Here is a 22,084-nt window from a genome sequence, read left to right as displayed (position 1 = left end):
CAGCCAAAAGAGCCTTGATAGTACAGGGGTTTAGTGCACCCTGTTATTAACACAGCTGCCTGCAATTACTGCTGGTTCGAATCTCTCCAAGGCTCAAGGTTGACTCAGCCTTCCATCCTTTCTAAGGTAGGTGAAATGAGGACCCAGTTTGTGGGGGCAATAAGCTGACTTTGTATAAAATATACAAAAGAATGAAGGCTATTGCTTAACGCATTGTAAGCCGCCCTGAGTCTCCGGAGAAGGGTGGCATATAAATCAAATTAAAAAAAAAAAATCTGGTCATTACAGCCCTGAATAATCCACACATAGAGAGAAGTGACAGATAATGTAGCCTTGTTTGCTCTTAAAATGATTCCAGGTTGGGTGACACTTCTGGAGGTCAGTAGAATTGGCTGCCCAGCAGAGCAGAATTTGAATAGAGGATCAGATTTCAAACCAGGCTGCATGACTGCTGAACCTCTGCATAGATCTGCTGTCTGCCTTTGATTCTGCTGCTTAGTAGAACTTGAAAACACTACAGGATTAATTGGCCAGAATCAAAATATAGCCATGGGATGGGTAGCAAAGTGCCTGGGGGAGGGGGTCACACAAGATGTGTATTGCTTGTCCTAAATGGAAACAGTATTATTTCCGCTGTTGCTCCTGGTATTGTTGCTCCATTTTTTGCTTTTATAGAACAGGTTCTCAGATTTCTTGAACATTATTAGCCCTTCACAAACGAAGCTATTCCCCCCTCCTTCTCTGGAATGAAGTCTCTAGGGTCAGTCAAGGTCTGTATTAACCGGCCTTATAAAATTTGTAAACCAACTGCACTGTAATTCAATAGCAACTTCCTGGGATTTAAGCTGTTAGGAATCTGAACATGCTTCTCAAGCTTCAAACAAATTTTGACCAGCCATGCTGTACTAAGGGCAGCTTGGCAAGTAGGCTGTCAATGGGGATTCAGAACAGCTTATTGTTAGGATTTTATATTTGATCATTGCCCGCTGTATTTATTTTCTTACCTTCTATCCTTTTTTACATAAATTTTCACAAATTGCAGCAAATCCATGACACTAGCTCTATTCTCACAGTTCATCCAGAATGAATGGATATCCGGACAAGAGAGATGGAAACACATTCAACTGAGTGTCTAGCAAACTATACATATTAACAAGTATTCACACCTCCCTGTGATTGGATAAACTTGTTTTGTTTGTTTTTACCATTTCCTACAATTGTTGTGTGTGGTCAGTCCTGATCCTAACATAAAATCTCAGTACATTGAGTTTTTTTAAATCATGGAGAAAGTAACGGTATGGCCCTCATTAGAGAAAAGACATTGGTCTTTTAGCAAGAAACAGAAAAAAAAAGTCAGAAGTTACTTTTTTTTTTTATTTTACGCTTTTCTTTCTAGAATTTTTATTGTTTGCACCTTTATCTCTTTTCTCTTTCCCAGCTGTTTCTCTCTTTGAACAGTTATTTTTCTTAGTTTTTATCTTTATGTTTTATAGAAAAATTAATAAACTTATATTAAAAAAGAAAAATAATTCTTCATGTTTGTTCTTTCATTAAAAAAACTGCTAAAATATCTATCTGTAATGGTCTTTCCTTCCAGCTATTTATGATCTTGATAAAGGACAATATTTCTAGCTCAGAATTGAAATGAGGGGGGGGTCCTTGGTGCTCTCTGAGCTTGCTTGTTTTTTTGCAGACATTTCATTACCCAAACTAGGTAACACCGTCAGTGCAGTGACTAGCACTGGGTAATGAAAAGTTTGCAAGAAAACAAGCAAGCTCAGAGAGCACCAAGGACACCTCCCCCCATTTATGATCTCCCTGCTTATTTGTGAAACCAATTCTATAGCACATGACATTCTGCCTGATTGGAAGTGGTAAAAAAATACATAGATATAAACACTTAAAATGCTAACACATCCTACACATGTCTATTGAGAAATAGGTCCTGCTTGTGAAGAAAACTATATATGAAACTTTGACTTTGGTTTTGTTGATCAAAAAGATTTGGTGTTATAGGGATGGATAGTTATATAGTAATTTGTAAAAGCAAAAAGTGGAGATTGGAGTATGTTTATCTTGTACTGTGCTAAGAAGAGTTGGAAGTCAATACCCCTCTTCTTTTTCTCTTTCCCCTTGTATCTCACCCTCCTCTTTCCCTGCTCCCCTTCCTTCCCTTAATTTCCTATTTTTTCTTCTCTTCTTTATATTTTATATAATAAAATAAAGCCTTAATAAACATTAAGAGAAATAGGCCCTGCTTAATTCAATGCACCGTCTTCCAAGGCAACTTATTCTAGGATGGCAATCTAAATTAATTAACCTTACTGAAATATAATACAGTGGCAAGCGAGAAGAAGTTAACATAGTGGACATTTCACAGTTGTTAGGTTTTTAAAATCCTTTATTCTTCTGAGAATGCAATTACCTGCAATTTATAATATATTTGATGAGTGCAAAGGCTATAGTTTGTCCAAATTCTGTTACTCTCAGGGTGCACAAACCAGTGTCCATTTTCTTCACAGATCTTATAAACTTTTTCTTTCAGAGAAAAATTAAGGAGAAAAAAGTGAATTATAATTTATGCATTCCAAAAGAGTTAACATTTCAAAAAATGTAACAGCAAAAAGCATTGAAATACATATATACAGTACATATGCTCCCATCAACTTTATTCCCTTTTGGTGTAAGCAACTTTATGCAGAGCATATAAAAGGAGCAATAAATAGTAAGGCAATTACATCTGAAGAACAAAATATGGAAAAGACAAGACTGCTTAAACTAATTTAAGCCACTATAATTTACTCCTATGTCCTATGTCACAATTTTTTCCCTATATATTAATTACCAAATCCATATTCTTCCTTCAATGTACAGTATTAATGTTCACTGAAAATCATCTACCTAAAAATGTACAAATTCTTAACCAATGCTTCCCTAATATCTTCCCAAACATTTTTCATATGTGTGTGTACATAAATAACCAAGAGGATATTATACTGTATATTTTTGTATCACTCTCTGCTCAACTATTAACCATTTGCAAAGATTTCATTTATTTTTATACATTCTTTACTTCCATCATATAGTGGTCTTACTATATTCAGGAAGTCCATATTCTTACAAAACATTCCATAACTCACTTTATCATAAACTTTCTCTAAGTCAATAAACATTTTCTCAGTTTTCATCAGTTTCAGTGATCTGTTAAACAGCAAAAATCTAATCTAGCCAACCAATTGGCAGAAAGCCTTACTAAATTCTTCAGTTTTTCTTGTTATCTCTTTCTGAATCCTTTCAATCAAAATTCTATGAAAGAGATTCTCAGAAATGCTTAACAAATTAACCCTTCTTTAGTATTTTATCTTACACTTGCTGTCTAATCCACAACTTGATGATTAGGATTTTCTAGGTAGTGATGTCAAATTGATTAGGGTCTTGTATTTCCTGGGTCTTCTTCCTCCCCCACCTCTTATTAAAACACTGGAAGAATGATAGCTGTTCTCTAGTTTTCAGACATTTGCTCTACACTCCACTTGAGTCAGCAGTTCAGAGATCACATCAACCCTGGGGTGAGCCCCAGCACTTGAATTCATTCAATGCAACCAGGTGTTTTCTCAACATATCCTTGCCTATTTTAATCTGCACTCCTCTTCCATCCTCTAAATCAGGGGTGGACAAATGTGGCCCTTTTACGACCTGTGGACTTCAACTCCCAGAATTCCTGAGACAGCCAAGCTGGCTCAGGAATTCTGGTAGTTGAAGTCCACAGGTCGTAAAAGGGCCATATTTGCCCACCTCTGCCCTAAATCCATAAATCACCAAGAACTGTTCTTTAACTTTGTAGCAATAAAATATGCATTTAAACAGGTTTAAATGTACATAATTAAATGATGGATTATAATCAATGCAACTTCTTAAATGAAATAGAAGCTCTCCTTAATAGCAAAATAAGTTTCATTAATTGCTTGAAATACCCTGCTTAAATGTCTGACTTCGTAATTTAGCTCTGAGCTTAGATGAAGTGAGACCACAAGCAGCAAGTTGCAAATCTATCTATGGATACTTGTTCTGTACATGCAAATGCCAAAATATTTCAAGAGATTTGGAACAGTTTGATTTTCCTAATTATTTGAGACATCTTTGATCAAATGTCTGTCTGGAACATAAATCTGGTGGTACTTCAAAATACAAAGAAGACAAAATCTCAAATCCATAATGTTGTTCTTGCATACATAACGTATGACCTATCAGGCTGGGCAGTCTAGTAGCCAAGTGTGAAAACAATCCTGGAGTCTGATTAAATTCCTATCTTTGCTTCCTGCCTGGAACTATTCTTTCCAGAACTTCACAAACATTTAATGGGCCACAGTATAATTTCTGTAGGCCTTGTTTGTGACACATGATACCAAGTGCATTTGAAATAATAAGAATCCTGTACTAGAAAGAGCTTGCTTTCAAATTATTTAAAGATTTGTCATAAAGTTGAATTTGCATAATTCTACCCAAATTCATAGCACTCAGAAAATATTTTTACTGGGTCTCTCAAGTAGACATACAGTACTGAAGTCTTAATCCTTACCTGAAGGGTCAAAGTCCTGAAAGTAGTCTGGACAGTTTTGATCCACAGTTTGTCCTGCCGGAGTACTATCCCAGCATAACCAACCATCCCATGTTCTGTTGCAATGTGGACCTACAAAGTGAAGAGGCATCGTTTGAAGCATTTTGTTCTAATTTACCAGGGCTGGGTACATTTTTTTTCTGTACACACACACACAAAATCCTTTCTTTGCAAGGAAGCAAACCTTTGGATCCAATCCAAATTCCTTATGATTGACATATGTAGTATTTGCTTCCAAAGAGGCTTCCATACCAGCCTTGGTTATATAACTCCTTCCTACCAAGAGAAAAAACACCATCCATTATTCTTGCGTTGGGTTCTTTCTTACAACTTGTTGGATGTTTACATCTTTCTAAACTTTGCCATTTTGAGTTCTAAAACTGTCACCTAAATCTTGGCTAATAAAAATACTGCGCTTGAGCAGAAAACAACAGAAAGGTTTAACAATGTTGTTCACCATCATGCTCTTTTATCCTGTAACTGTTATGCTACAATTTTGCAAGCACCTTGCCTGGAAACACAACTGTTTTCCTGTAAATTTCCCCAAACAAAATAAACCAACTGAAACAGGGGAAGGGAAGCAAATCCGTCTCACCCTGACAACCTCTGAATACTTCCTTTGCATGCTGAAATCAGTGTTTCACCTTCTGAACTTGTGCAGGTTTCTTAGCTGCAGATATCACTAGGACATCTATCACTTTAATCTTGAGAGGGGAGAGGGAAGCTTTTAAATATTTTTGTCTGAAACCTGGCAGATTCCACCTGGTTTGTATTTGTATTTGTATTTATTAGATTTATATACCGCCCTTCTCCCGAAGAACTCAGGGCGGGGAACAGCCAAATAAAACACATAACAATATATAAAATTTAAAAAAACAATTTAAAACATACTAAATGAATTTGGCCCTTATGTATTAAAACACCCCCTTTTTTAAAAACGAATTAAAATTAGCAATTAAAAGAGTTAGGCCAGCCCAGCTTGTTGGAATAAAAAAGTCTTGAGGACATGGAGGAAAGTGCGTACATCCGGAATCCTCCGTATCTCTGGGGGGAGTTTGTTCCAAAGGGCAGGTGCCCCCACAGAGAAGTCTCTCCCCCTGGGGGCCGCCAGATGACACTGTTTGACCGACGGCACCCTGAGGAGCCCCTCTCTTTGGGAGCGTACTGGCTAGTGGGAGGCTATCGGTGGCAGAAGGTGGTCTTGTAAATACCCAGGTCCTAAGCCATGGAGCGCTCTAAAGGTGGTAACCAATACCTTGAAGCGCACCCAGAAGACCACTGGAAGCCAGTGCAGCTCACGCAGGAGAGGTGTTACATGGGAGCATCACATTGCTCCCATAACCACCCGCGCAGCTGCATTCTGGACCAGTTGAAGCCTCCGGGTGCTCTTCAAGGGGAGCCCCATGTAGAGAGCATTACAGTAGTCCAGGCGAGAAGTGATGAGGGCATGAGTGACCGTGCATAAGGAGTCCCGATCCAGAAAGGGACACAACTGGCGAATCAGACGGACCTGATAAAAAGTCCCCCTGGCCACAGCCGTCAGATGTGCTTCCAGAGACAGCCGTGTATCCAGGACAGCCTGGTTACCAGAAATAGCATGAAAAACCAGCTGGGTGATATGGGGCCAGTCCCAGTTTCTCAGCCCAACTTATTTCATAGGATTGTTGTTAAGGGGACAATAGGAGGAGGAAGGAGTATTAGATGTGTTGGCTGCCTTGAGTTATTTATAAACATAGAATAAACAAACACACAAACAAACAAACCCCATACATTTCCGCCAATTCTGTAAAAAAAAAGAAAAAGGTAACAGGTATTTGTGGATCTCTAGTAATGATCCATTGCATGGAAATCCCATTTCTAAATGAATCCCATTTCTGAGACTGGAAGGCTTCTGAACTGGTCCAAGCAAATCACCCTGCTTTCAAAACCACCAAATTAGGGTCAGAATGTTTCCTCTTTTTTTTTTTTTTAATTCTTTGCAGAAAAAATTCTGTGCAGTATATTTCTTTTGCTTCTCTAGTGCCCTAGGATTTATACTGATGGTATTTTTGAACTTTATTCTGGGGAGGTGATAGAAAGAGCTGCGGCTGCCCATTGTTGCTATGATTGCTTGCATACCTCTCCGTCTGCTTAAGGCCTCCCTTGCTGCCTGCCTTAAATGTTGTGAAATGAGTTTGTTTAGGATGTTTCTCTTGGAATTTAGGAAGTATGAGAAGGGAAGCTACTGCTATTAGTTTATTCTGACACACTCGCCTTCATCTCTTACCCGTTTTGTAAAAAAAAGAAAGAAAGAAAGAAACCTTAATGCAAATCTCCTGATTTTTACTAAAGAGTCCTCCTCCCCATTTTTAAAAGCCTTTCTTTTGCTAAAACAATGAGAACGGTTTAAAACTATTCAAGGTTTGTTGTACATTAATAATTTGACTTCTGCAGTGTAAATAAAGCTGCTCTTTATTACTATGCTGAATAAGATTTTCATTCAACTTACCTGTTTTCATAACAGATAAGTTACAATTATTTATCACTGCCTATCAAATCAATGTGTGCCTTTAACTACAGTATCTCAGCAGCAAAATATTTTTCAACAAACATCTCTATTCATTAATTTATCTGTAATGTATTGATTCCTTTTCACAATCCAAAGCCAGAGTTACATGCAAAAGATAAACCAACAAACCAAATAGTTGTTGCAGTTATTATCACATTCAAAATAAACTCAAGATTCAATTAAATTAAACAGTGTTAAATAAGAATACCCTGGAGTGCCTTACTGAAAATTTTTATTGGAACATTTGAGTTCCCAGTGCTTTCTGTAAACAACTTTAAATGATCAAATCTGTTTCTTTAGACAGGAAAAAACCAGAATCGAAAGCTGTTATACTTTCAAGTATTAAATTATTTCCAAGGGGGATGCAATAAGCACAGTATTAGGTAAAAAACATTTTTAAATTATATTTGCCTGAATTAACAGATGGAATGCTTTAGTTAGGGAAAATAACGTAAGATCAAAATATATTGATATACATTGTTTACCCTCATATTCTTCAGTAGTTTGCATAATTTTCTGATAACATTCAAATTGTGCTGTCATGATTTTATTATTCGTTACACCTAGTATTGTTTGATGGTCTGTATGGTTCTTAGTTCCCATTTCACTGGACCAATTTCCTTCTTTTTCATCTGGAACAGCTATGACAAAAGCCTGGACAGATAATGAGAAAAACTAGATTGTCACAGTTGCCAAAATAACTGCAAACATTGTACAGAGTGTTAATTGAATTGGATGAATTAATGCAATCCATTTTGAAGAATGTAATACGGTGCACACCAAGTAATTGGGCAGAAGAGCATTAAAGAGATTCACAATTTTTAATACACATTATTTTGTGAATCTATTACCTTGATGCTCCCTAAAAAACAAATTCCTCTGAATATCTCTTTAAAGCAGGGGTGAAATGTAAAATTTGTTACTACCAGTTCTGTGGCCATGGCTTGGTGGTGGTGGTAATGTGACTGGGTGGGCATGGGCAACTTTTTTTTTTTTTTTAAAAAAACTTTTCAAAGCATTTTTTCTGCAAATGCAAAAAAATGCTTTGAAAAGCCTCTGCCAATCAGGCAACACAGCTGGGATCGTCAGAGGCTTTTCAAAACATTTTTTTACCACCTCTTCCGCTGAAGAGGTTGCAGAAAAAAATGCTTTAAAAGCCTCTCTGATGATCCCAGCTGAGTTGCCTGATTGTCAGATAGGTTTTTTAAAAAATATCTGACGATCAGGCAACTCAGCTGGGATCGTCAGAGAGGCTTTTAAAAAAATGCTTTGAAAAGCCTCTGACGATCCCAGCTGTGTTGCCTGATCAGCAGAGGCTTTTCAAAGCATTTCTTTTACCACCTCTTCCCCTGAAGAGGTTGCAGAAAAAAATGCTTTAAAAGCCTCTCTGATGATCCCAGCTGAGCCGCGCGATCATCAGAGGCTTTTTTTTACTTTTAAAAACATTTTTTTGGCGGAAGAAATTGTAGAAAAAATGCTTTTAAAAGTAAAAAAAAAAAGCCTCTGATGATCGTGCGGCTCAGCTGGGCATGGTGGGGGGCAGGGATTTTTGCTACCGGTTCTCCGAACCACCCGCCGCCATCATGATCCGGTCCGAACCGGGAGCATTTCACCCCTGCTTTAAAGGTATAGTCTCAATCTCTCCCTCACCCTCTCTCTTTCTCTCTCAACAAAAATATCTCCATGTATAACTGTCCAAAATGTGTTGAGTTTCAGGCACCTCAGCCTAATTTTGTAAATGACTTAAATTAGTTATGTGAGAATGGAGCCTGCTTTCATGTTGCTTCAAAAGCCTCTTTCTCCAAACTGTGCAATTTTGAGAAGGCAGCTCTTGAAAGATCATGAGAAAGGAGGCTGCTTGGCATGAAGTGGTGTCAGTAAGAAGGTCACACTTCACATACTCTGGATCCTTACCACCATGGCATTTTACACTACTTACCCGGAACTCTGTCCACTTATTGACCCACGAGACTGCTTAATGACTGCATCCAGGACTGCTGAAATCATTGATTATTGAAATGGTCATGTGACATCTTGCTTAATGACTGCTTCACTCAGCAACCAATATTCCACTTCACTCAACAACCAATATTCCAGTCCCAATTGTTAAGTCGAGGATTACAGTACCTCTATGATTGATATGTACACTCTTTTGTAGCATATTTAATAATTACAACCTTTTGTAATAAATTTGTTCTTTTCACTTCTGTGTTCCACTTGACCTGTAAATCATCCTGCTGACACCACTGCTGCTTTAAGATCCCCTGTGCACAAATATTCTGATATTGTTATTTTGCCATTTAGAGTGGTTTTCTGTTACCTCTACAAAAGCCTGACAAGTTTCAGAAAGGTGATTATGATACCTTTTCACAAACTATAAAACTCCAGTACTTGTCTTGGCTAACATTCTGACTGGAGAAGTGTCCCAATGAACAATGGATATCTTGACTTTGACTGTCTGTAGCAGGGGAATGTAGGCATTATTTTGGATTTTGCAAATTTAACATAAATCTTATTATTTATCAATATAGCTTTAGTAAAAGTATTGAGATTTATATTATTTGTACGTGTCTGCTTATCGTAGCTCTGACACCTGGAGTTGTAGTCTCCAAGTAAGAATCCTAAATTCCTTTCAGTTGAGACAGCTGAAAGGAAAAACTGCTGTTATTTCCTGCAAAGGTTTTTCTATTGCATTTGTTTCCATCTTTTCTTCTGCCAGCCAAACAAACTGCTACTGGTTGTAAAAAAAAAAAAAAAAAACCTGGGGAGTTGAAAAGCCACAGATTGTCCAGCATATGTGGTCATATGATTGTGATTTTTACAAGCTTCCCTGCTGGCTTCTGAAAAGCAAAGTCAACGAGGAAACTGGCAGAAAGTCAGAAGTTATGATTATGTCAGGTCCTCACTTAATTATCCACAGGATTCTTGCTTAACAATGGTAACTGGGGATTGCTGGAAATGCTATTGCTAAATGGTGTGGTCACATGATGTCATGCTTTATAACCACATTGCTTAATGATAGAAATTCCAGTCTCAATTGCCATTATTAAGTGAGGACTACCTGTACTGGCAGAATTCAGAAATCATAAGCCATAGTATGATTTATTTGTTTTTAGTTTAGCATGAAATATCAAAGCAGCCACTGTGGTTTGTAACCCATAATTAATGGCACAGTATGTTATGGAAACCCAGTCAACTGGATATTATTTAATAAAACATGGTTAAAACATGGAATAGCATGATGCCTATATAATGAGGCATTTGGAATGCAAGACAAGCAAGTGGAAGCATGCATGTCATCAACATCATCATAACATAATGTTGTGTCTCAAATGTCATGTAATGTAATTGGGACCTTGGAATGATAACATTATTGCATATGTGCTCTCAGGAACAACTCCAAGAACAATGCTTGTTAATGTTACAGACATTGTTGATTTATACTATGTCTCATTAAATTAGAATTCTACAGATATGCTAAGCTACAACCCTCAAAATTCTCATCCAGAAGTCTTTGAGTGCTATCCCATCTGGAAGGCACCAGGTTGAGAAAGGCTGATGACAAGTAGATCTTCAAAATTGATTTCTTTCAAACAGAAGTCTTCCTCAAGAAGCCAAAACTGAGACTATCCACACAAAGGACATGTGCTACACAACATAATTTGTGCTGTGCTTGATATTCTGATCATAACCACTGGGTGCAATGGTGGCACAGTGGTTAGAATGCAGTATTGCAGGCTAACTCACTGCTCACTGCCAGGAGTTTGATCCTCTTGGGCTCAAGATTGACTCAGGCTTCCATCCTTCTGAGGTTAATAAAATGAGGACGCAGATTTTTTAAATTGCTTTTATTATGCATTTTCCTTTGTTATACACAATGTTTCCATTTTTGCAATGGCAGTGTACTGTCTGTATCAAATGTCTTTTAAATACACATAATTTTATACAAACCATAATTATAACCATTTTTCTCGTAATACATACAATGTAATCTTCCCTACTAATCACCCAATACAATTTAATCTATAATCAAGTATAATCCAGTGCTTATGATATTATTGCTTATATGCATAATTACTTTTATTTTATTGATCGTCCTTAATTATTAATTCTGCTTCTATTTTCTAACCAAATAGGTCCCAAGTTAAATAGTACTCTGTTTTTTTTTTTTTAAAAAAAAAGGAGGACTCAGATTTTTGGGGATAATATGCTGACTCTGTAAACCATTTAGAGAGGGCTGTAAAAAACTGTGAAGCGGTATGTAAATCTAAGTGCTATCGCTATTGCAAACTTGGGTCTCTCCAATTACCTCCTGCTAGATTTGTAGTTAAGGCGGTTGACCAAAGGATCCATTATATTGAACAAACAAATTACCCTGCAAAGATAATGTATATACCTGAATGTTGATACTTTGTACTTTACAGATATGTATTTTATTACTGTATTTTTCTTGCATCTATTTTACCCTGGAATTATCCCATATTTTATTTTTGTTTTACATTTGATATCATCATATTTGCAATAGCACTTAGACTTATATACTGCTTCACAGTGCTTTACAGCCCTCTCTAAGTGGTTTACAGAGTCAGCATATTGGCCCCAACAATCTGAATCCTCAGATTTTACCGACCTCAGAAGGTGGGAAGGCTGAGTCAACCTGGAGCCTGGTGAGGATCAAAGAGAATCAAATCACTAATTCTAATCACTGCACCACCACTAATCAATCAATCAATAAACACTCTATCCAGCTACCTAGCTAACAGCAAACAAAATTTAAGAGCAACTTCCATTCATGTATACACACTATTATATAAACATCTGCAGATGTGCATGTAGAGGGAACAGACTCACCAATGTCAGAGCTAAGAGAGGCAACAGATGTACAGTCCAACCAGCTTCCATCACTAAATGTAGCTTTACAATTCAGCAAAAAACTGTAGACGAAAAAAACAAAACAAGCTATAAACATCTTAAAGTGTTACGGTTATGATCCTAAACTCATTCATTGGGGAAATATCCCATTGAACATAATCTGGTTTACCCCTCAGTAGTCATCTATAAGATTACTGTATGACTCAGCTCTCAGTGGGAGGGCTGAAGTTTGCACTTAACTTTCCCAGTTCAGCCAGTAAAACATAAAAGCATCCAATGTTGGCCGAGTTCCCAAGTGTTTATTAAACAGAATTAAAATAACAGTAGCAAACTGCAGAAGACACGTCATTTTGTCTTAACCCTCAGGGAAAACAAATCAACTGAAAAAGACTGGCCAATTTGTCTGTGTTGTTTCCTTTTGTTTGGGAAGCTTGGGAAAAAATGGAAATAAGAAAGATGGGTCAATAAAGGGGAGGTCTCAATGCTCCTGTAATATGGCCTCTAAAATCATAATGTCAGAATATTCCAATATGGCAACTCAGCTCTAGTTTTGGTCATCATTTCTCACACTCCCACCAATGTTAGCTATGGGAATTTGCAGGCGTTTGTAGCCACATTAAATTTACTTCAATTACTGTAACGGGTAAAAGGCACATATAGAAAGGGTAGGGGGAAAAAAGTCAGAAGAGAACAATTTTTGAAACTGCTACATAATGTATCCGCTGGGAGTGTTTCTTATTTTTTTCTTTTATTCATAATAAACAGCATGAAATAAGAAAGCAGTTCAGGGAAATTCTATCAATAGATGCCTAATTTCCTTTACATTTCTTTTAAAGCCTAGGAAACAAGGATAATCCAACCCAATATAACATCTTGATCAGTGGTGGGTTGCTCCCGGTTCGCAAGAACTGGTAGTAAAAAATTTTTAGTAGTTTGGAGAACCGGAGAACCGGTAATAACATTGGCTGGCCACACCCCCGAACCGGTCCCCAGCCCGGTCGCCGCTCGCTTACCCCACCTACCTCATCAGAGCCTTTTTTTTACTTTTAAAAGCATTTTTTCTACAAATTTTCTCTTTGGCTGAAAAAATGCTTTTAAAAGTTTTTAAAAAAGCCTCTGATGATCGCGCGGCTCAGCTGGGATCTCAGAGGCTTTTAAAAGCATTTTTTCTACAACCTCTTCAGCTAAAGAGGTTGTAGGGAAAAAAATGCCTTTAAAAGCTTCTGGCGATCCCAGCTGACTTGCCTGATTGTCAGAGGCTTCCAAATACATTTTTTTTCTGCAACCTCTTAAGGTTGTAGAAAAAAATGCTTTTAAAAGTAAAAAAAAAAAAGTTGGCCACGCCCACCCAGTCACATTACACCCACAAGCCACGCTCACAAAATAAGCCACGCCCACAGAACCAGTAGTAAAACAATTTAGAATCCATCCCTGATCTGGATTCATATTTTGTTAGTATTTTGTTCTACTTCCAACTATCTACTGTAGAGGCAACTATTGTAAACACAGCTCTTTTATAGATGAAGAAATTTGCACTTAGGAATTGTTCTTTAGAGAATTAAATTCATTGTTCACATTCATTAATCTTATAGGTCAAAAACAATTAACACAATAATTAAATATAATTAACAATAAAAAAAGGAAAAACAGTGACACAGTCTCTATCAATTAAGTGATAGTGACAATAGCCTCCATTTAATTGGATAACAAGTTGTTATTCTCCATCACAAAAAATATTGATGTCCTCATTCATTCTTCTACCTTTAATATATTATCTACAGCAGGAGTCTCCAGCATATGCTGGCTGAGGAATTCTGGGAGTTAAAGTCCACAAGTCATAAAGTTGCCAAGATTGGAGACCCCTGGTCTACAGTATTTCTTCTCATTCAAGTCTCCCATGTTTGTCTTTACAGTCTATATAATGCATCTTCATAAAAATCACTTTTACCCCCTCTTCCTTTCCTCTTTATTCTTCCCCAGTATGCTACAATATTACCATGTCCCATACTCAACCATTCATAACGAATATGATCTCCAGCAATGTTGATTTTCCCCATTCATTTGAACAGAATTTTCTCCTCTGCTACCTGTCACTTTGATATTTTCTCTTTTAACATCAGACTTAAAATGGCTTGATCTGACTCAGCACATTATACATTCTATCTTTTATGGTTAAAATTTTAAATGAATATGAAATTGCATGAACAAACCTTTGCTTTGTTTATCTCAGGTACTGGAAAAACTAATTTATTTATTTTTGTATTAAACAGATTTACATAGATGCCTCTGTACCAAAGGAACTTGGGGTGGCAAAGATAAAAGATACAAATACAAACAAATTATAACAAAAACAGTGATGATAGAGCTATTCTCCTGTGTTCTTTTTTTTTTGTATCTCAGAACTATTTGACTGATCCTTGAAAGGATACCAGTCAGAATAGAACACTTAGTAAGATTCATCAAGGCACTTCCTTCCTTCCTTTGATCACTCAAAATAGGAAGAAATATTACCAACAACGATATGGTGCTTGTATTAGCACAATACTCATAATTTTATATGCCACATTGGTAACTGGTAATATAAAAATATCCCTGCACTGTGGAAACCTAAATACCTACATATATTTAACTCATGTAGCATTTTCTCATGTATTCGATTAATCTTCAGATTTTTTTTGCCAACAGTCATCACCTGCATGAGATTTATGTCAATAAACAAACAGTTGGATACTCTTTCTTTCTTTCTTTCTTTCTTTTCTCAAACAGACAAGATAATTCATAACAGAATAGAGATGATGTAATTTTGGTATGATTTGGTAAACGTCCTATGCATGATTACTTAATCTTAATAGCAATAACACTTAGACTTATATACCACTTCACAGTGCCTTTACAGCCCTCTCTAAGCAGTTTACAGAGTCAGCATATTGCCCCCAACAATCTGGGTCCTCATTTTTACCGACCTCGGAAGGATGGAAGGCTGAGTCAACCTTGAACCTGGTGAGATTCAAACTGCCATATTGTAGGCAGCCAGCAGTCAGCAGAAGTAGCCTGCAGTACTGCACTCTAACCACTGCGCCACCACAGCTCTATAAATAGAATTTATAGAGTAAATTCTAGTAGTAAGTAGTAAATAAAATTTACTACCCAATAAATGTGCAACAATATCAATTTTATTGTCTGTCTAATGTCCTTAACTAACTATTACAAAACTCTGACCTTTTAATAAATGAATTTATATTACTCTAAAACCAATTACACACCTATTATATAATCATGACAAGAAGCTTGACTGATGCTTAGGGGCAAATGTTAATTGTAAAATACTTGGGTATTTCTTTGATGCAAATTGGTTTTTTTTTTTCAAAGTTAGCGAATTGCTATGCTACTCAAAACATCAGAAAACACTTCATAATCTCCATTTCATTCCATTTAAATGTACTTTGAAATCTTATAAATGTTCAATAGGGTTTTCTTTAACTTTGCTGATCTTTGTTGAGTTCTCAGAAATCTTAGCAACTCACAACAATAAAACCAATAAATAAAACAATCATAGCAAAAACAGAGAAACAATAAAACAAAAAACCCTGCACTTCAATTATCCTCTTTGAGATGCCCACCACAGTCTTAGCTGCTCTCCTTTCATAACATCTGCCTATACAATCCTATTCCAGCATTATTCACAATCCTGTTGAGAATTTTCCACTTCACTGAAGAACCTGCTGTGCTTTGTTAGCTGACTATCTGAAAATACAATCTTAGATGTGCTCACAGTGGTTAAAATGCAAATAGCAGAACTCTGGAGTAAAAGAGTAAATAATCCCACTTCCTCTTCAGTTCAGACTCTGAAAGGTGGATATGAACAACATGGGATATAATAGTACGATGCCCTGCTACCAACTGGTGATAATGTAACTTATCACCTATCCCAGTGCTGGCGAACCTTTTTGGTACAGAGTGCCGAAATGGGAGCATGCATGTGTGTGCCGGAAACTGAAAGAGCAGCCGCCCTGAGCACATGCGCGTGCTGGGAAGATGATCTTCTGGTTTCCGGCCTGCGTGCATGCGCACCTGCCACCTGGTCTTCCAGTTTCTGGCATACATGCACATGTGAAGACCAGCTGGCTGGTACACAGGCATGCACCAGAAACCAGAATGGACGTTGGTCTTACCTGATACGTCCGTTCTCGAGTAGTAAGAAACGCCAGTCAGGCTGGGTAATCGGCTCCTTTATCCAGCGATGACCGGGTCTGCACTAATTTGAATAGCTCCGCCCTCTTCTCCAGTGTTTCGGCGAGGGCCATGGCGCAGACCGTCGTGTCTTCCTGAAATGATAGAGAATTAATATCCAAACCCCCCTCCCATCCATTCCGGAGGGCCGGACCAGGGGCGGGGCTGACTGGCGTTTCTTACTACTCGAGAACGGACGTATCAGGTAAGACCAACGTCCATTCTCCGAGGTGAAGAAACGCCAGTCAGGCTGGGGACATACCAAAGCTAGGTGTCACCAGGGAGGGAACTCCGGCCCGCCGGCTTCTATGAACGAAGCACCTCCTGCAGGACCCGGCGACCAAAGGCAGCGTCCGCAGAGGCGAAGGAGTCCACCCGGTAATGTCGAATGAATGGAGAGATCGACGTCCACGTTGCCGCCCGGCAAACCTCCTCCAGAGGAGCTTGGGTGGCCCAAGCCGCCGACGTGGCGGCGCTCCTAGTTGAGTGGGCCGTGATGCGAGGCGGAACTGGGAGATGTTGCTGTTGATATGCTGTGGCGATAGTGGCCCTGATCCAACGCCCTATGGAGACACTGGAGACTCTGGCACCGATGGAAGCAGGTTGAAAAGATACGAAGAGGGCCTCCGTTCTACGGAGAGGGGCCGTTCGAGAGATGTAAATCTTTAATGCTCTACGAACGTCGAGGAGATGCCAAGATCTTTCCAATCGATGCCCCGGCCGAGGGCAAAAATCCGGTAGTACGAGCTCTTGAGCTCGGTGGAATCTAGAGTTGATTTTGGGTAGGAATGCCGGATCAAGGCGGAGGACCACCCTGTCAGTATGAAAAATGCAGAGGTCGCTGCGGATTGATAGGGATGCCAGCTCGGAGATTCGGCGTGCTGAGGTGATGGCAACGAGGAAGGCCACCTTGAATGACAAAAAGCGGAGGGACACTTGTCGGAGGGGCTCGAACGGAGACAGAGTTAAGGCATTCAGAACCTTGTTGAGGTTCCATGTAGGGTAGCGATGAATAGGGGGAGGACGGAGGTTGACCGCCCCCCGAAGGAAGATGCGAATGTGAGGGTGACGAGCGATGGAATCCGGAGAATTGCAGGATAGAATAGAAGCGATGGCTGCCACTTGACGTCACAGTGTATTTGGAGTCAAGCCGGAATCAAACCCGTCTTGAAGAAAGCAAAGGACTTGCAGAACAGAAGCTGAAAGTGGATCAATGGAGGAGCGTCTGCACCACTTAGAAAATGATTGCCACGTAGCTTCATAAATACGTGAAGTAGACGGTCGTCGAGCCGCCTGCATCGTGGAAATCACTCTGGTAGGGATCCTGGCTTCCCCTAAGAGGAACCGCTCAGCCTCCAGGCGGTTAGATGGAGCCAAGCGGGGTCTGGATGATGTAGAGCCCCTTGAGTGAGAAATATCCTGGAGTCCGGAATGCACCAGTGAGGTGCTATGGACAGCGACAGAAGATCCGCATACCAAGGTCTGCGGGGCCAGTGTGGTGCAATTAGGATGAGTTCCGCTCTTTCGTCCAACATTTTCCGGAGAACCCGGGGGATGAGAGGTAGAGGAGGGAAGGCATATAGGAGTCCTGTTGGCCACGGGGTGCGGAGAGCATCCGTGGCCTCGGCCTGGGGATCCGGAAAGCGAGAGAAGAACCTTGGGAGCTTGTTGTTCTGGCTCGAGGCAAAGAGGTCTACTATTGGGAGGCCGAAGCGGTCCGTGATGTCGTGGAAGAGAGGGAGAGGAAGGCTCCACTCCCCGTGATCCAATCGAGAGCGGCTGAGGGCATCCGCTTGGAGGTTGGTTGTCCCTGATATGTGATCCGCCTTCAGTGAGGTGAGATGCGTCTCGGCCCACCGACCAAGGAGGACCGTTTCTGCTAGCAGGGCCCTGGAATGAGTGCCCCCCATTTTGTTTATATGAGCCTTCGTGGCCATGTTGTCGGTTAGAACAAGGACGTCCTTGCCCTCCACAAGAGATTGGAACCGAAGGAGAGCTAGTCGAACCGCACGCAGTTCTAGATAATTGATGTTGTTGCGGCGTTCTAGCCGGGACCACTGACCCTGGGCCATATGCTGAAGGAGATGGGCCCCCCAACCTGTCAAGCTGGCGTCCGTTGTGAGGATCAGGCGAGGAGGTTCTCTGAAAAATGAGCCTTTGGAGATAGCGTCCGAAGTCCACCATCTGAGGGAAGAGATGACTAATCGAGGCAGGCGAATACAGGACCGTGAAGAGGCTTGACCCGCTCGTTGATGGGGAAGGAGAAGCCACTGGAGCTCCCTACTATGTAACCGGGCCCATGGGACAATCCCAAAGGTGGAGACCATCTTACCAAGCAGGCCGGATAACTTTAGGAGGGACGCTGATTTCTGTGAAATGCACAGATCGGCCGAGGCTTTAAGACTGGCCTGACGGTCGGGAGAAAGGAATACCTGGGAGGAAAGGGTGTCAATAGAAGCCCCAAGATGGTCAATACGAGTAGAAGGGGAGAGATGGCTCTTAGCCCAATTCACAGAAAAACCATGACTTTGCAAGAGGTTTAGGACAGTAGAAAGGTCAGCGTGTGCAGAGGAGATAGAGGAGGACATAACTAAAATGTCATCCAAATAAAATTGTAAACGAATGGGGAGAGAACGAATATGGCCAACTAGGGAGGCCATAATCTTAGTAAAGACCCTAGGGGCTGAAGACAGACCAAAGGGTAGGGCCCGGTACTGGTAATGGAAACCCATGTAGTGGAAACGGAGAAATTGGCGGTGAGAAGGGTGAATAAGAATATGGAGGTAGGCCTCTGTGAGGTCTATGGAGGAAAGAAAGTCACCAGGTCTAAGGCATTCTAGAATGGAAAACAACGTGTGCATCTTGAACCGGCGGTAAGTTATGTACCGGTTCAAGGCTTTGAGATCTAAAATGGCTCGCCAGCCTCCCGATGCCTTCTTTACAATGAAGAGGCGGGAGTAAAAACCCCGTCCCCGCTGGTTAGGGGGAACGGGTTGGATTGCCCTGATAGATAAGAGATGGGATATAGCAGAGGAAACCAAGGCCTGTTTAACTGGATCCTTGGAGAGGGGACAGGAAAGAAAGAGTGAGGGAGGAGGAGAAGAAAATTCTAACAGAAGGCCTGAATTTATAGAAGACAAAACCCAAGCGTCAGAAATGGAAGACCGCCATTGGTCATAAAAAAGGGAAAGGCGGCCCCCAATTGGAGGATCTCCCTTGAATCTATCTGCCTCTCCGGGAGGACCGACCCCGACCCCCCCGAAAGGATCGTCTAGGTGGGAACCGACCCCCCGTTCTGACCTGACTGTCGGGCTGGGATGATCTTGGCAGGAACGGACGCTGGAAGCGGGACTGGAATGAGGAATCCGATGCCCGAAAGGACTGGAGGCGAGGATAAGGTGAGTAGCGGGAGTCGGAACGTCGATGTTGGGAAGGGAGGAACTTGCGTCGATCCCGAGTCTCGACCAGGAGAGGTTCCAAAGACGGTCCAAAGAGATTTCCGGGTGAGTAAGGGGAAGATGCTAGCTGCCACTTACAGCGCATGTCCGCCTGCCAGTTCCTAAGCCATAAAAGGCGGCGGGAAGTGACCGAGGAACTCAGGGCCTTTGCTGCAAAACGGGTAGCGTTGAGGGTTGCGTCAGCCGAGTATTCTAGGGCAGCTGTGATTTTGTTGATGTCTTGTTGAACCCTGGAATCGGAGTGAGGTAAGTGGTCCCGGAGTTGTTTGATCCAGAGGAGTGCGGCCCTGTTGAAGAATGAGGCCGCAGAGGATGATTTAATAGACCAGGCAGCTGCGAGATGGCCCTTGATCAGCGTCTTTTCTGCACGCTTGTCCTCAGGGCGAAGAACATCCTCTGGTGTTCCTGTAGGATGTGATGGGTTGGCCAAAGCCACGATTGGAGCGTCGACAGTGGGAGGCTGAAGGAGGTCAGACATTGCAGGAGCAGCGTTGTAGAGGCGCTTGTCCAGATTGTTAGGGCTTGGACCGGCCCCAGGCAAGGACCATTGACGACGAAGAACATCCAGAAACAGCTTTGGTGCTGGAATGGTTTCAGGGGCCACAGTCGGCTCAGCAAACAAGGCTGAGGCAGGATCAGCAGAGGAAGAAGAGGACTCTGGAAGGGGAACCTCGCCAAGTCGGGTGGTAGCAATGGCCTTAAATAGGAGAGAGCGGAACATCTGAGGGCGGAAAAGGCCTATGAAGGGGGACTTATCTGGGCTCAGACCCTCATCCTCAGATAGAGCGGAGTCAGGGGCGTCCTCGGGCTCGGAGACAGCTGCTTCTTCCGCGGCCAGCTCTAAATCATCCTGATCCATGTCCGAAGAAGGATCAGCTTCAGGAAGATGGCGAAGGTCTCCTGTGGATTGGAGGACTGGAGCTGAGTTAGGAGACTGAAGGCCTGCCTGTTGGAGGCATTGGGTAAAGCCCTGGCGCATAGCCCTGATGAGGAGGGCTTCAAATGCCTCTGGGAGAGGAGGGATTGGATCCTGATGAATTGAAGGAGCTGCAGGAGCAGGCAATTGGGAGGATTGCAGAGGGGAGGGTGAAGGAACAGAGCCAGCCTCTGTCTGGAAAAGAGGCTCCTTGCCCGGTGGAAGGGCAGGTTCCAAGGGGGCTGGGCGATCAGGGGAAAGGCTTCTGACACTACGGGCTTCGTCTTGGACTGCCAGCCCTGCCAGCCCTGCAGATGAGGCCTGCCCTGCCAGCCCTGAGGATGAGGCCTGTGGAGGGAGGCGATCAGGTGAAGTGGGCCTTGTTCTGGAGGAAGCCCTATTAAAGGCCTTCTCCATGGCCTTGTGGCGCCGCTGCTCCTCTCTGGAAGACGCTGGCGTGGCCTGGGATGAAGAGGTCTTACTGGCCTTATGAGACCTTGATGGCATGGCCAGGCTTGAAGGCCCTTCTAGGGGATCGGAGGAGGGCTTACGAGAGCGATTGCGGCCTCTTTGCTTGTCAGCCATAGCCAGAATTAAGTTATGCCCCTTTAAAATGGCCGCCGTTCCAAGCGCGCCAAAAATAAACGGCCCAGAAACTTACAGACGGAAGGCTCTGCTCCGAAGTTTATTCTCTGCAGCGTTCAGGCAAGCAATTAAGCAGAATCGCTAGCTCGAGGCTATTACTGCGATGTTTTTCAGGGAGCTTGCCGATCGTAAACAAAAGGCGGCTGCTGGGCTAATCGCCTTTGAAATGCAGCGCCGAGTAAAGGAGGCAGGAATTTACCGCTAATGAGGGAATCTGTCAGCCGACAGATTCCAAGCCGGAGCCCCGGCTAGCGGCAATTCAGGAAGCCTCCGACCAGGAAGAAGTTGATTAAATTTAGCCAGATACCAATTAGATGAAGTTAAGTTGAAATTAGGTGGAATTCAGTAGAAATAGCAAGCGAGAGCTGAAGACACGACTATCCAGTCAAGGACCGAGTCGAAACACTGGAGAAGAGGGCGGAGCTATTCAAATTAGTGCAGACCCGGTCATCGCTGGATAAAGGAGCCGATTACCCAGCCTGACTGGCGTTTCTTCACCTCGGAGAAGCATCATCTTCTCAGCGTGTGCATGCGCACCAAGTGGCTGCTCTTCCGGTTTCCAGCGCTACCGCACATGTGAAGACCAGTTGGCCAGTGCACTGTAACCTGGAAGAGCAACAGGTGATGGCTTGTGTGCCCAGAGAGATGGCTCTGTGTGCCACTTCCGACACGCGTGCCATAGGTTCACCATCATGGACCTATCTTATGGAAATATCTTACATCTGTAATATAATTTAGATGGAGGTGTGCAAAGCAGGGGCGGGTTTCAAAACCTGTCGCTACTGGCTCGCTTGTGG

General features: G+C 41.7%; 1 protein-coding gene across 1 annotated transcript in view; it reads right to left on the bottom strand.

The window, feature by feature from the left end:
• The window catches only part of CALCRL (calcitonin receptor like receptor), an 89,416-nt gene that overhangs the window by 22,260 nt on the left and 45,072 nt on the right, over positions 1 to 22,084 (bottom strand). The window contains exons 2-5 of the mRNA XM_070956861.1: positions 12,018 to 12,100; positions 7,652 to 7,820; positions 4,580 to 4,690; positions 2,426 to 2,538 (exon numbers count right to left, since the gene is read on the bottom strand). Of these exons, the coding sequence (XP_070812962.1) occupies positions 2,426 to 2,538; positions 4,580 to 4,690; positions 7,652 to 7,820; positions 12,018 to 12,068 (444 nt within the window). The 5' untranslated portion in view covers positions 12,069 to 12,100. The remainder of the gene's footprint in view (positions 1 to 2,425; positions 2,539 to 4,579; positions 4,691 to 7,651; positions 7,821 to 12,017; positions 12,101 to 22,084) is intronic.

This window comes from Pituophis catenifer, unplaced genomic scaffold (assembly GCF_029215685.1).
Source record: "Pituophis catenifer annectens isolate HBS135680 unplaced genomic scaffold, rPitCat1.0.hap2 SCAF_1, whole genome shotgun sequence".
NCBI lineage: Eukaryota > Metazoa > Chordata > Lepidosauria > Squamata > Colubridae > Pituophis > Pituophis catenifer.
This window is presented reverse-complemented; position numbering and strand designations above follow the sequence as displayed.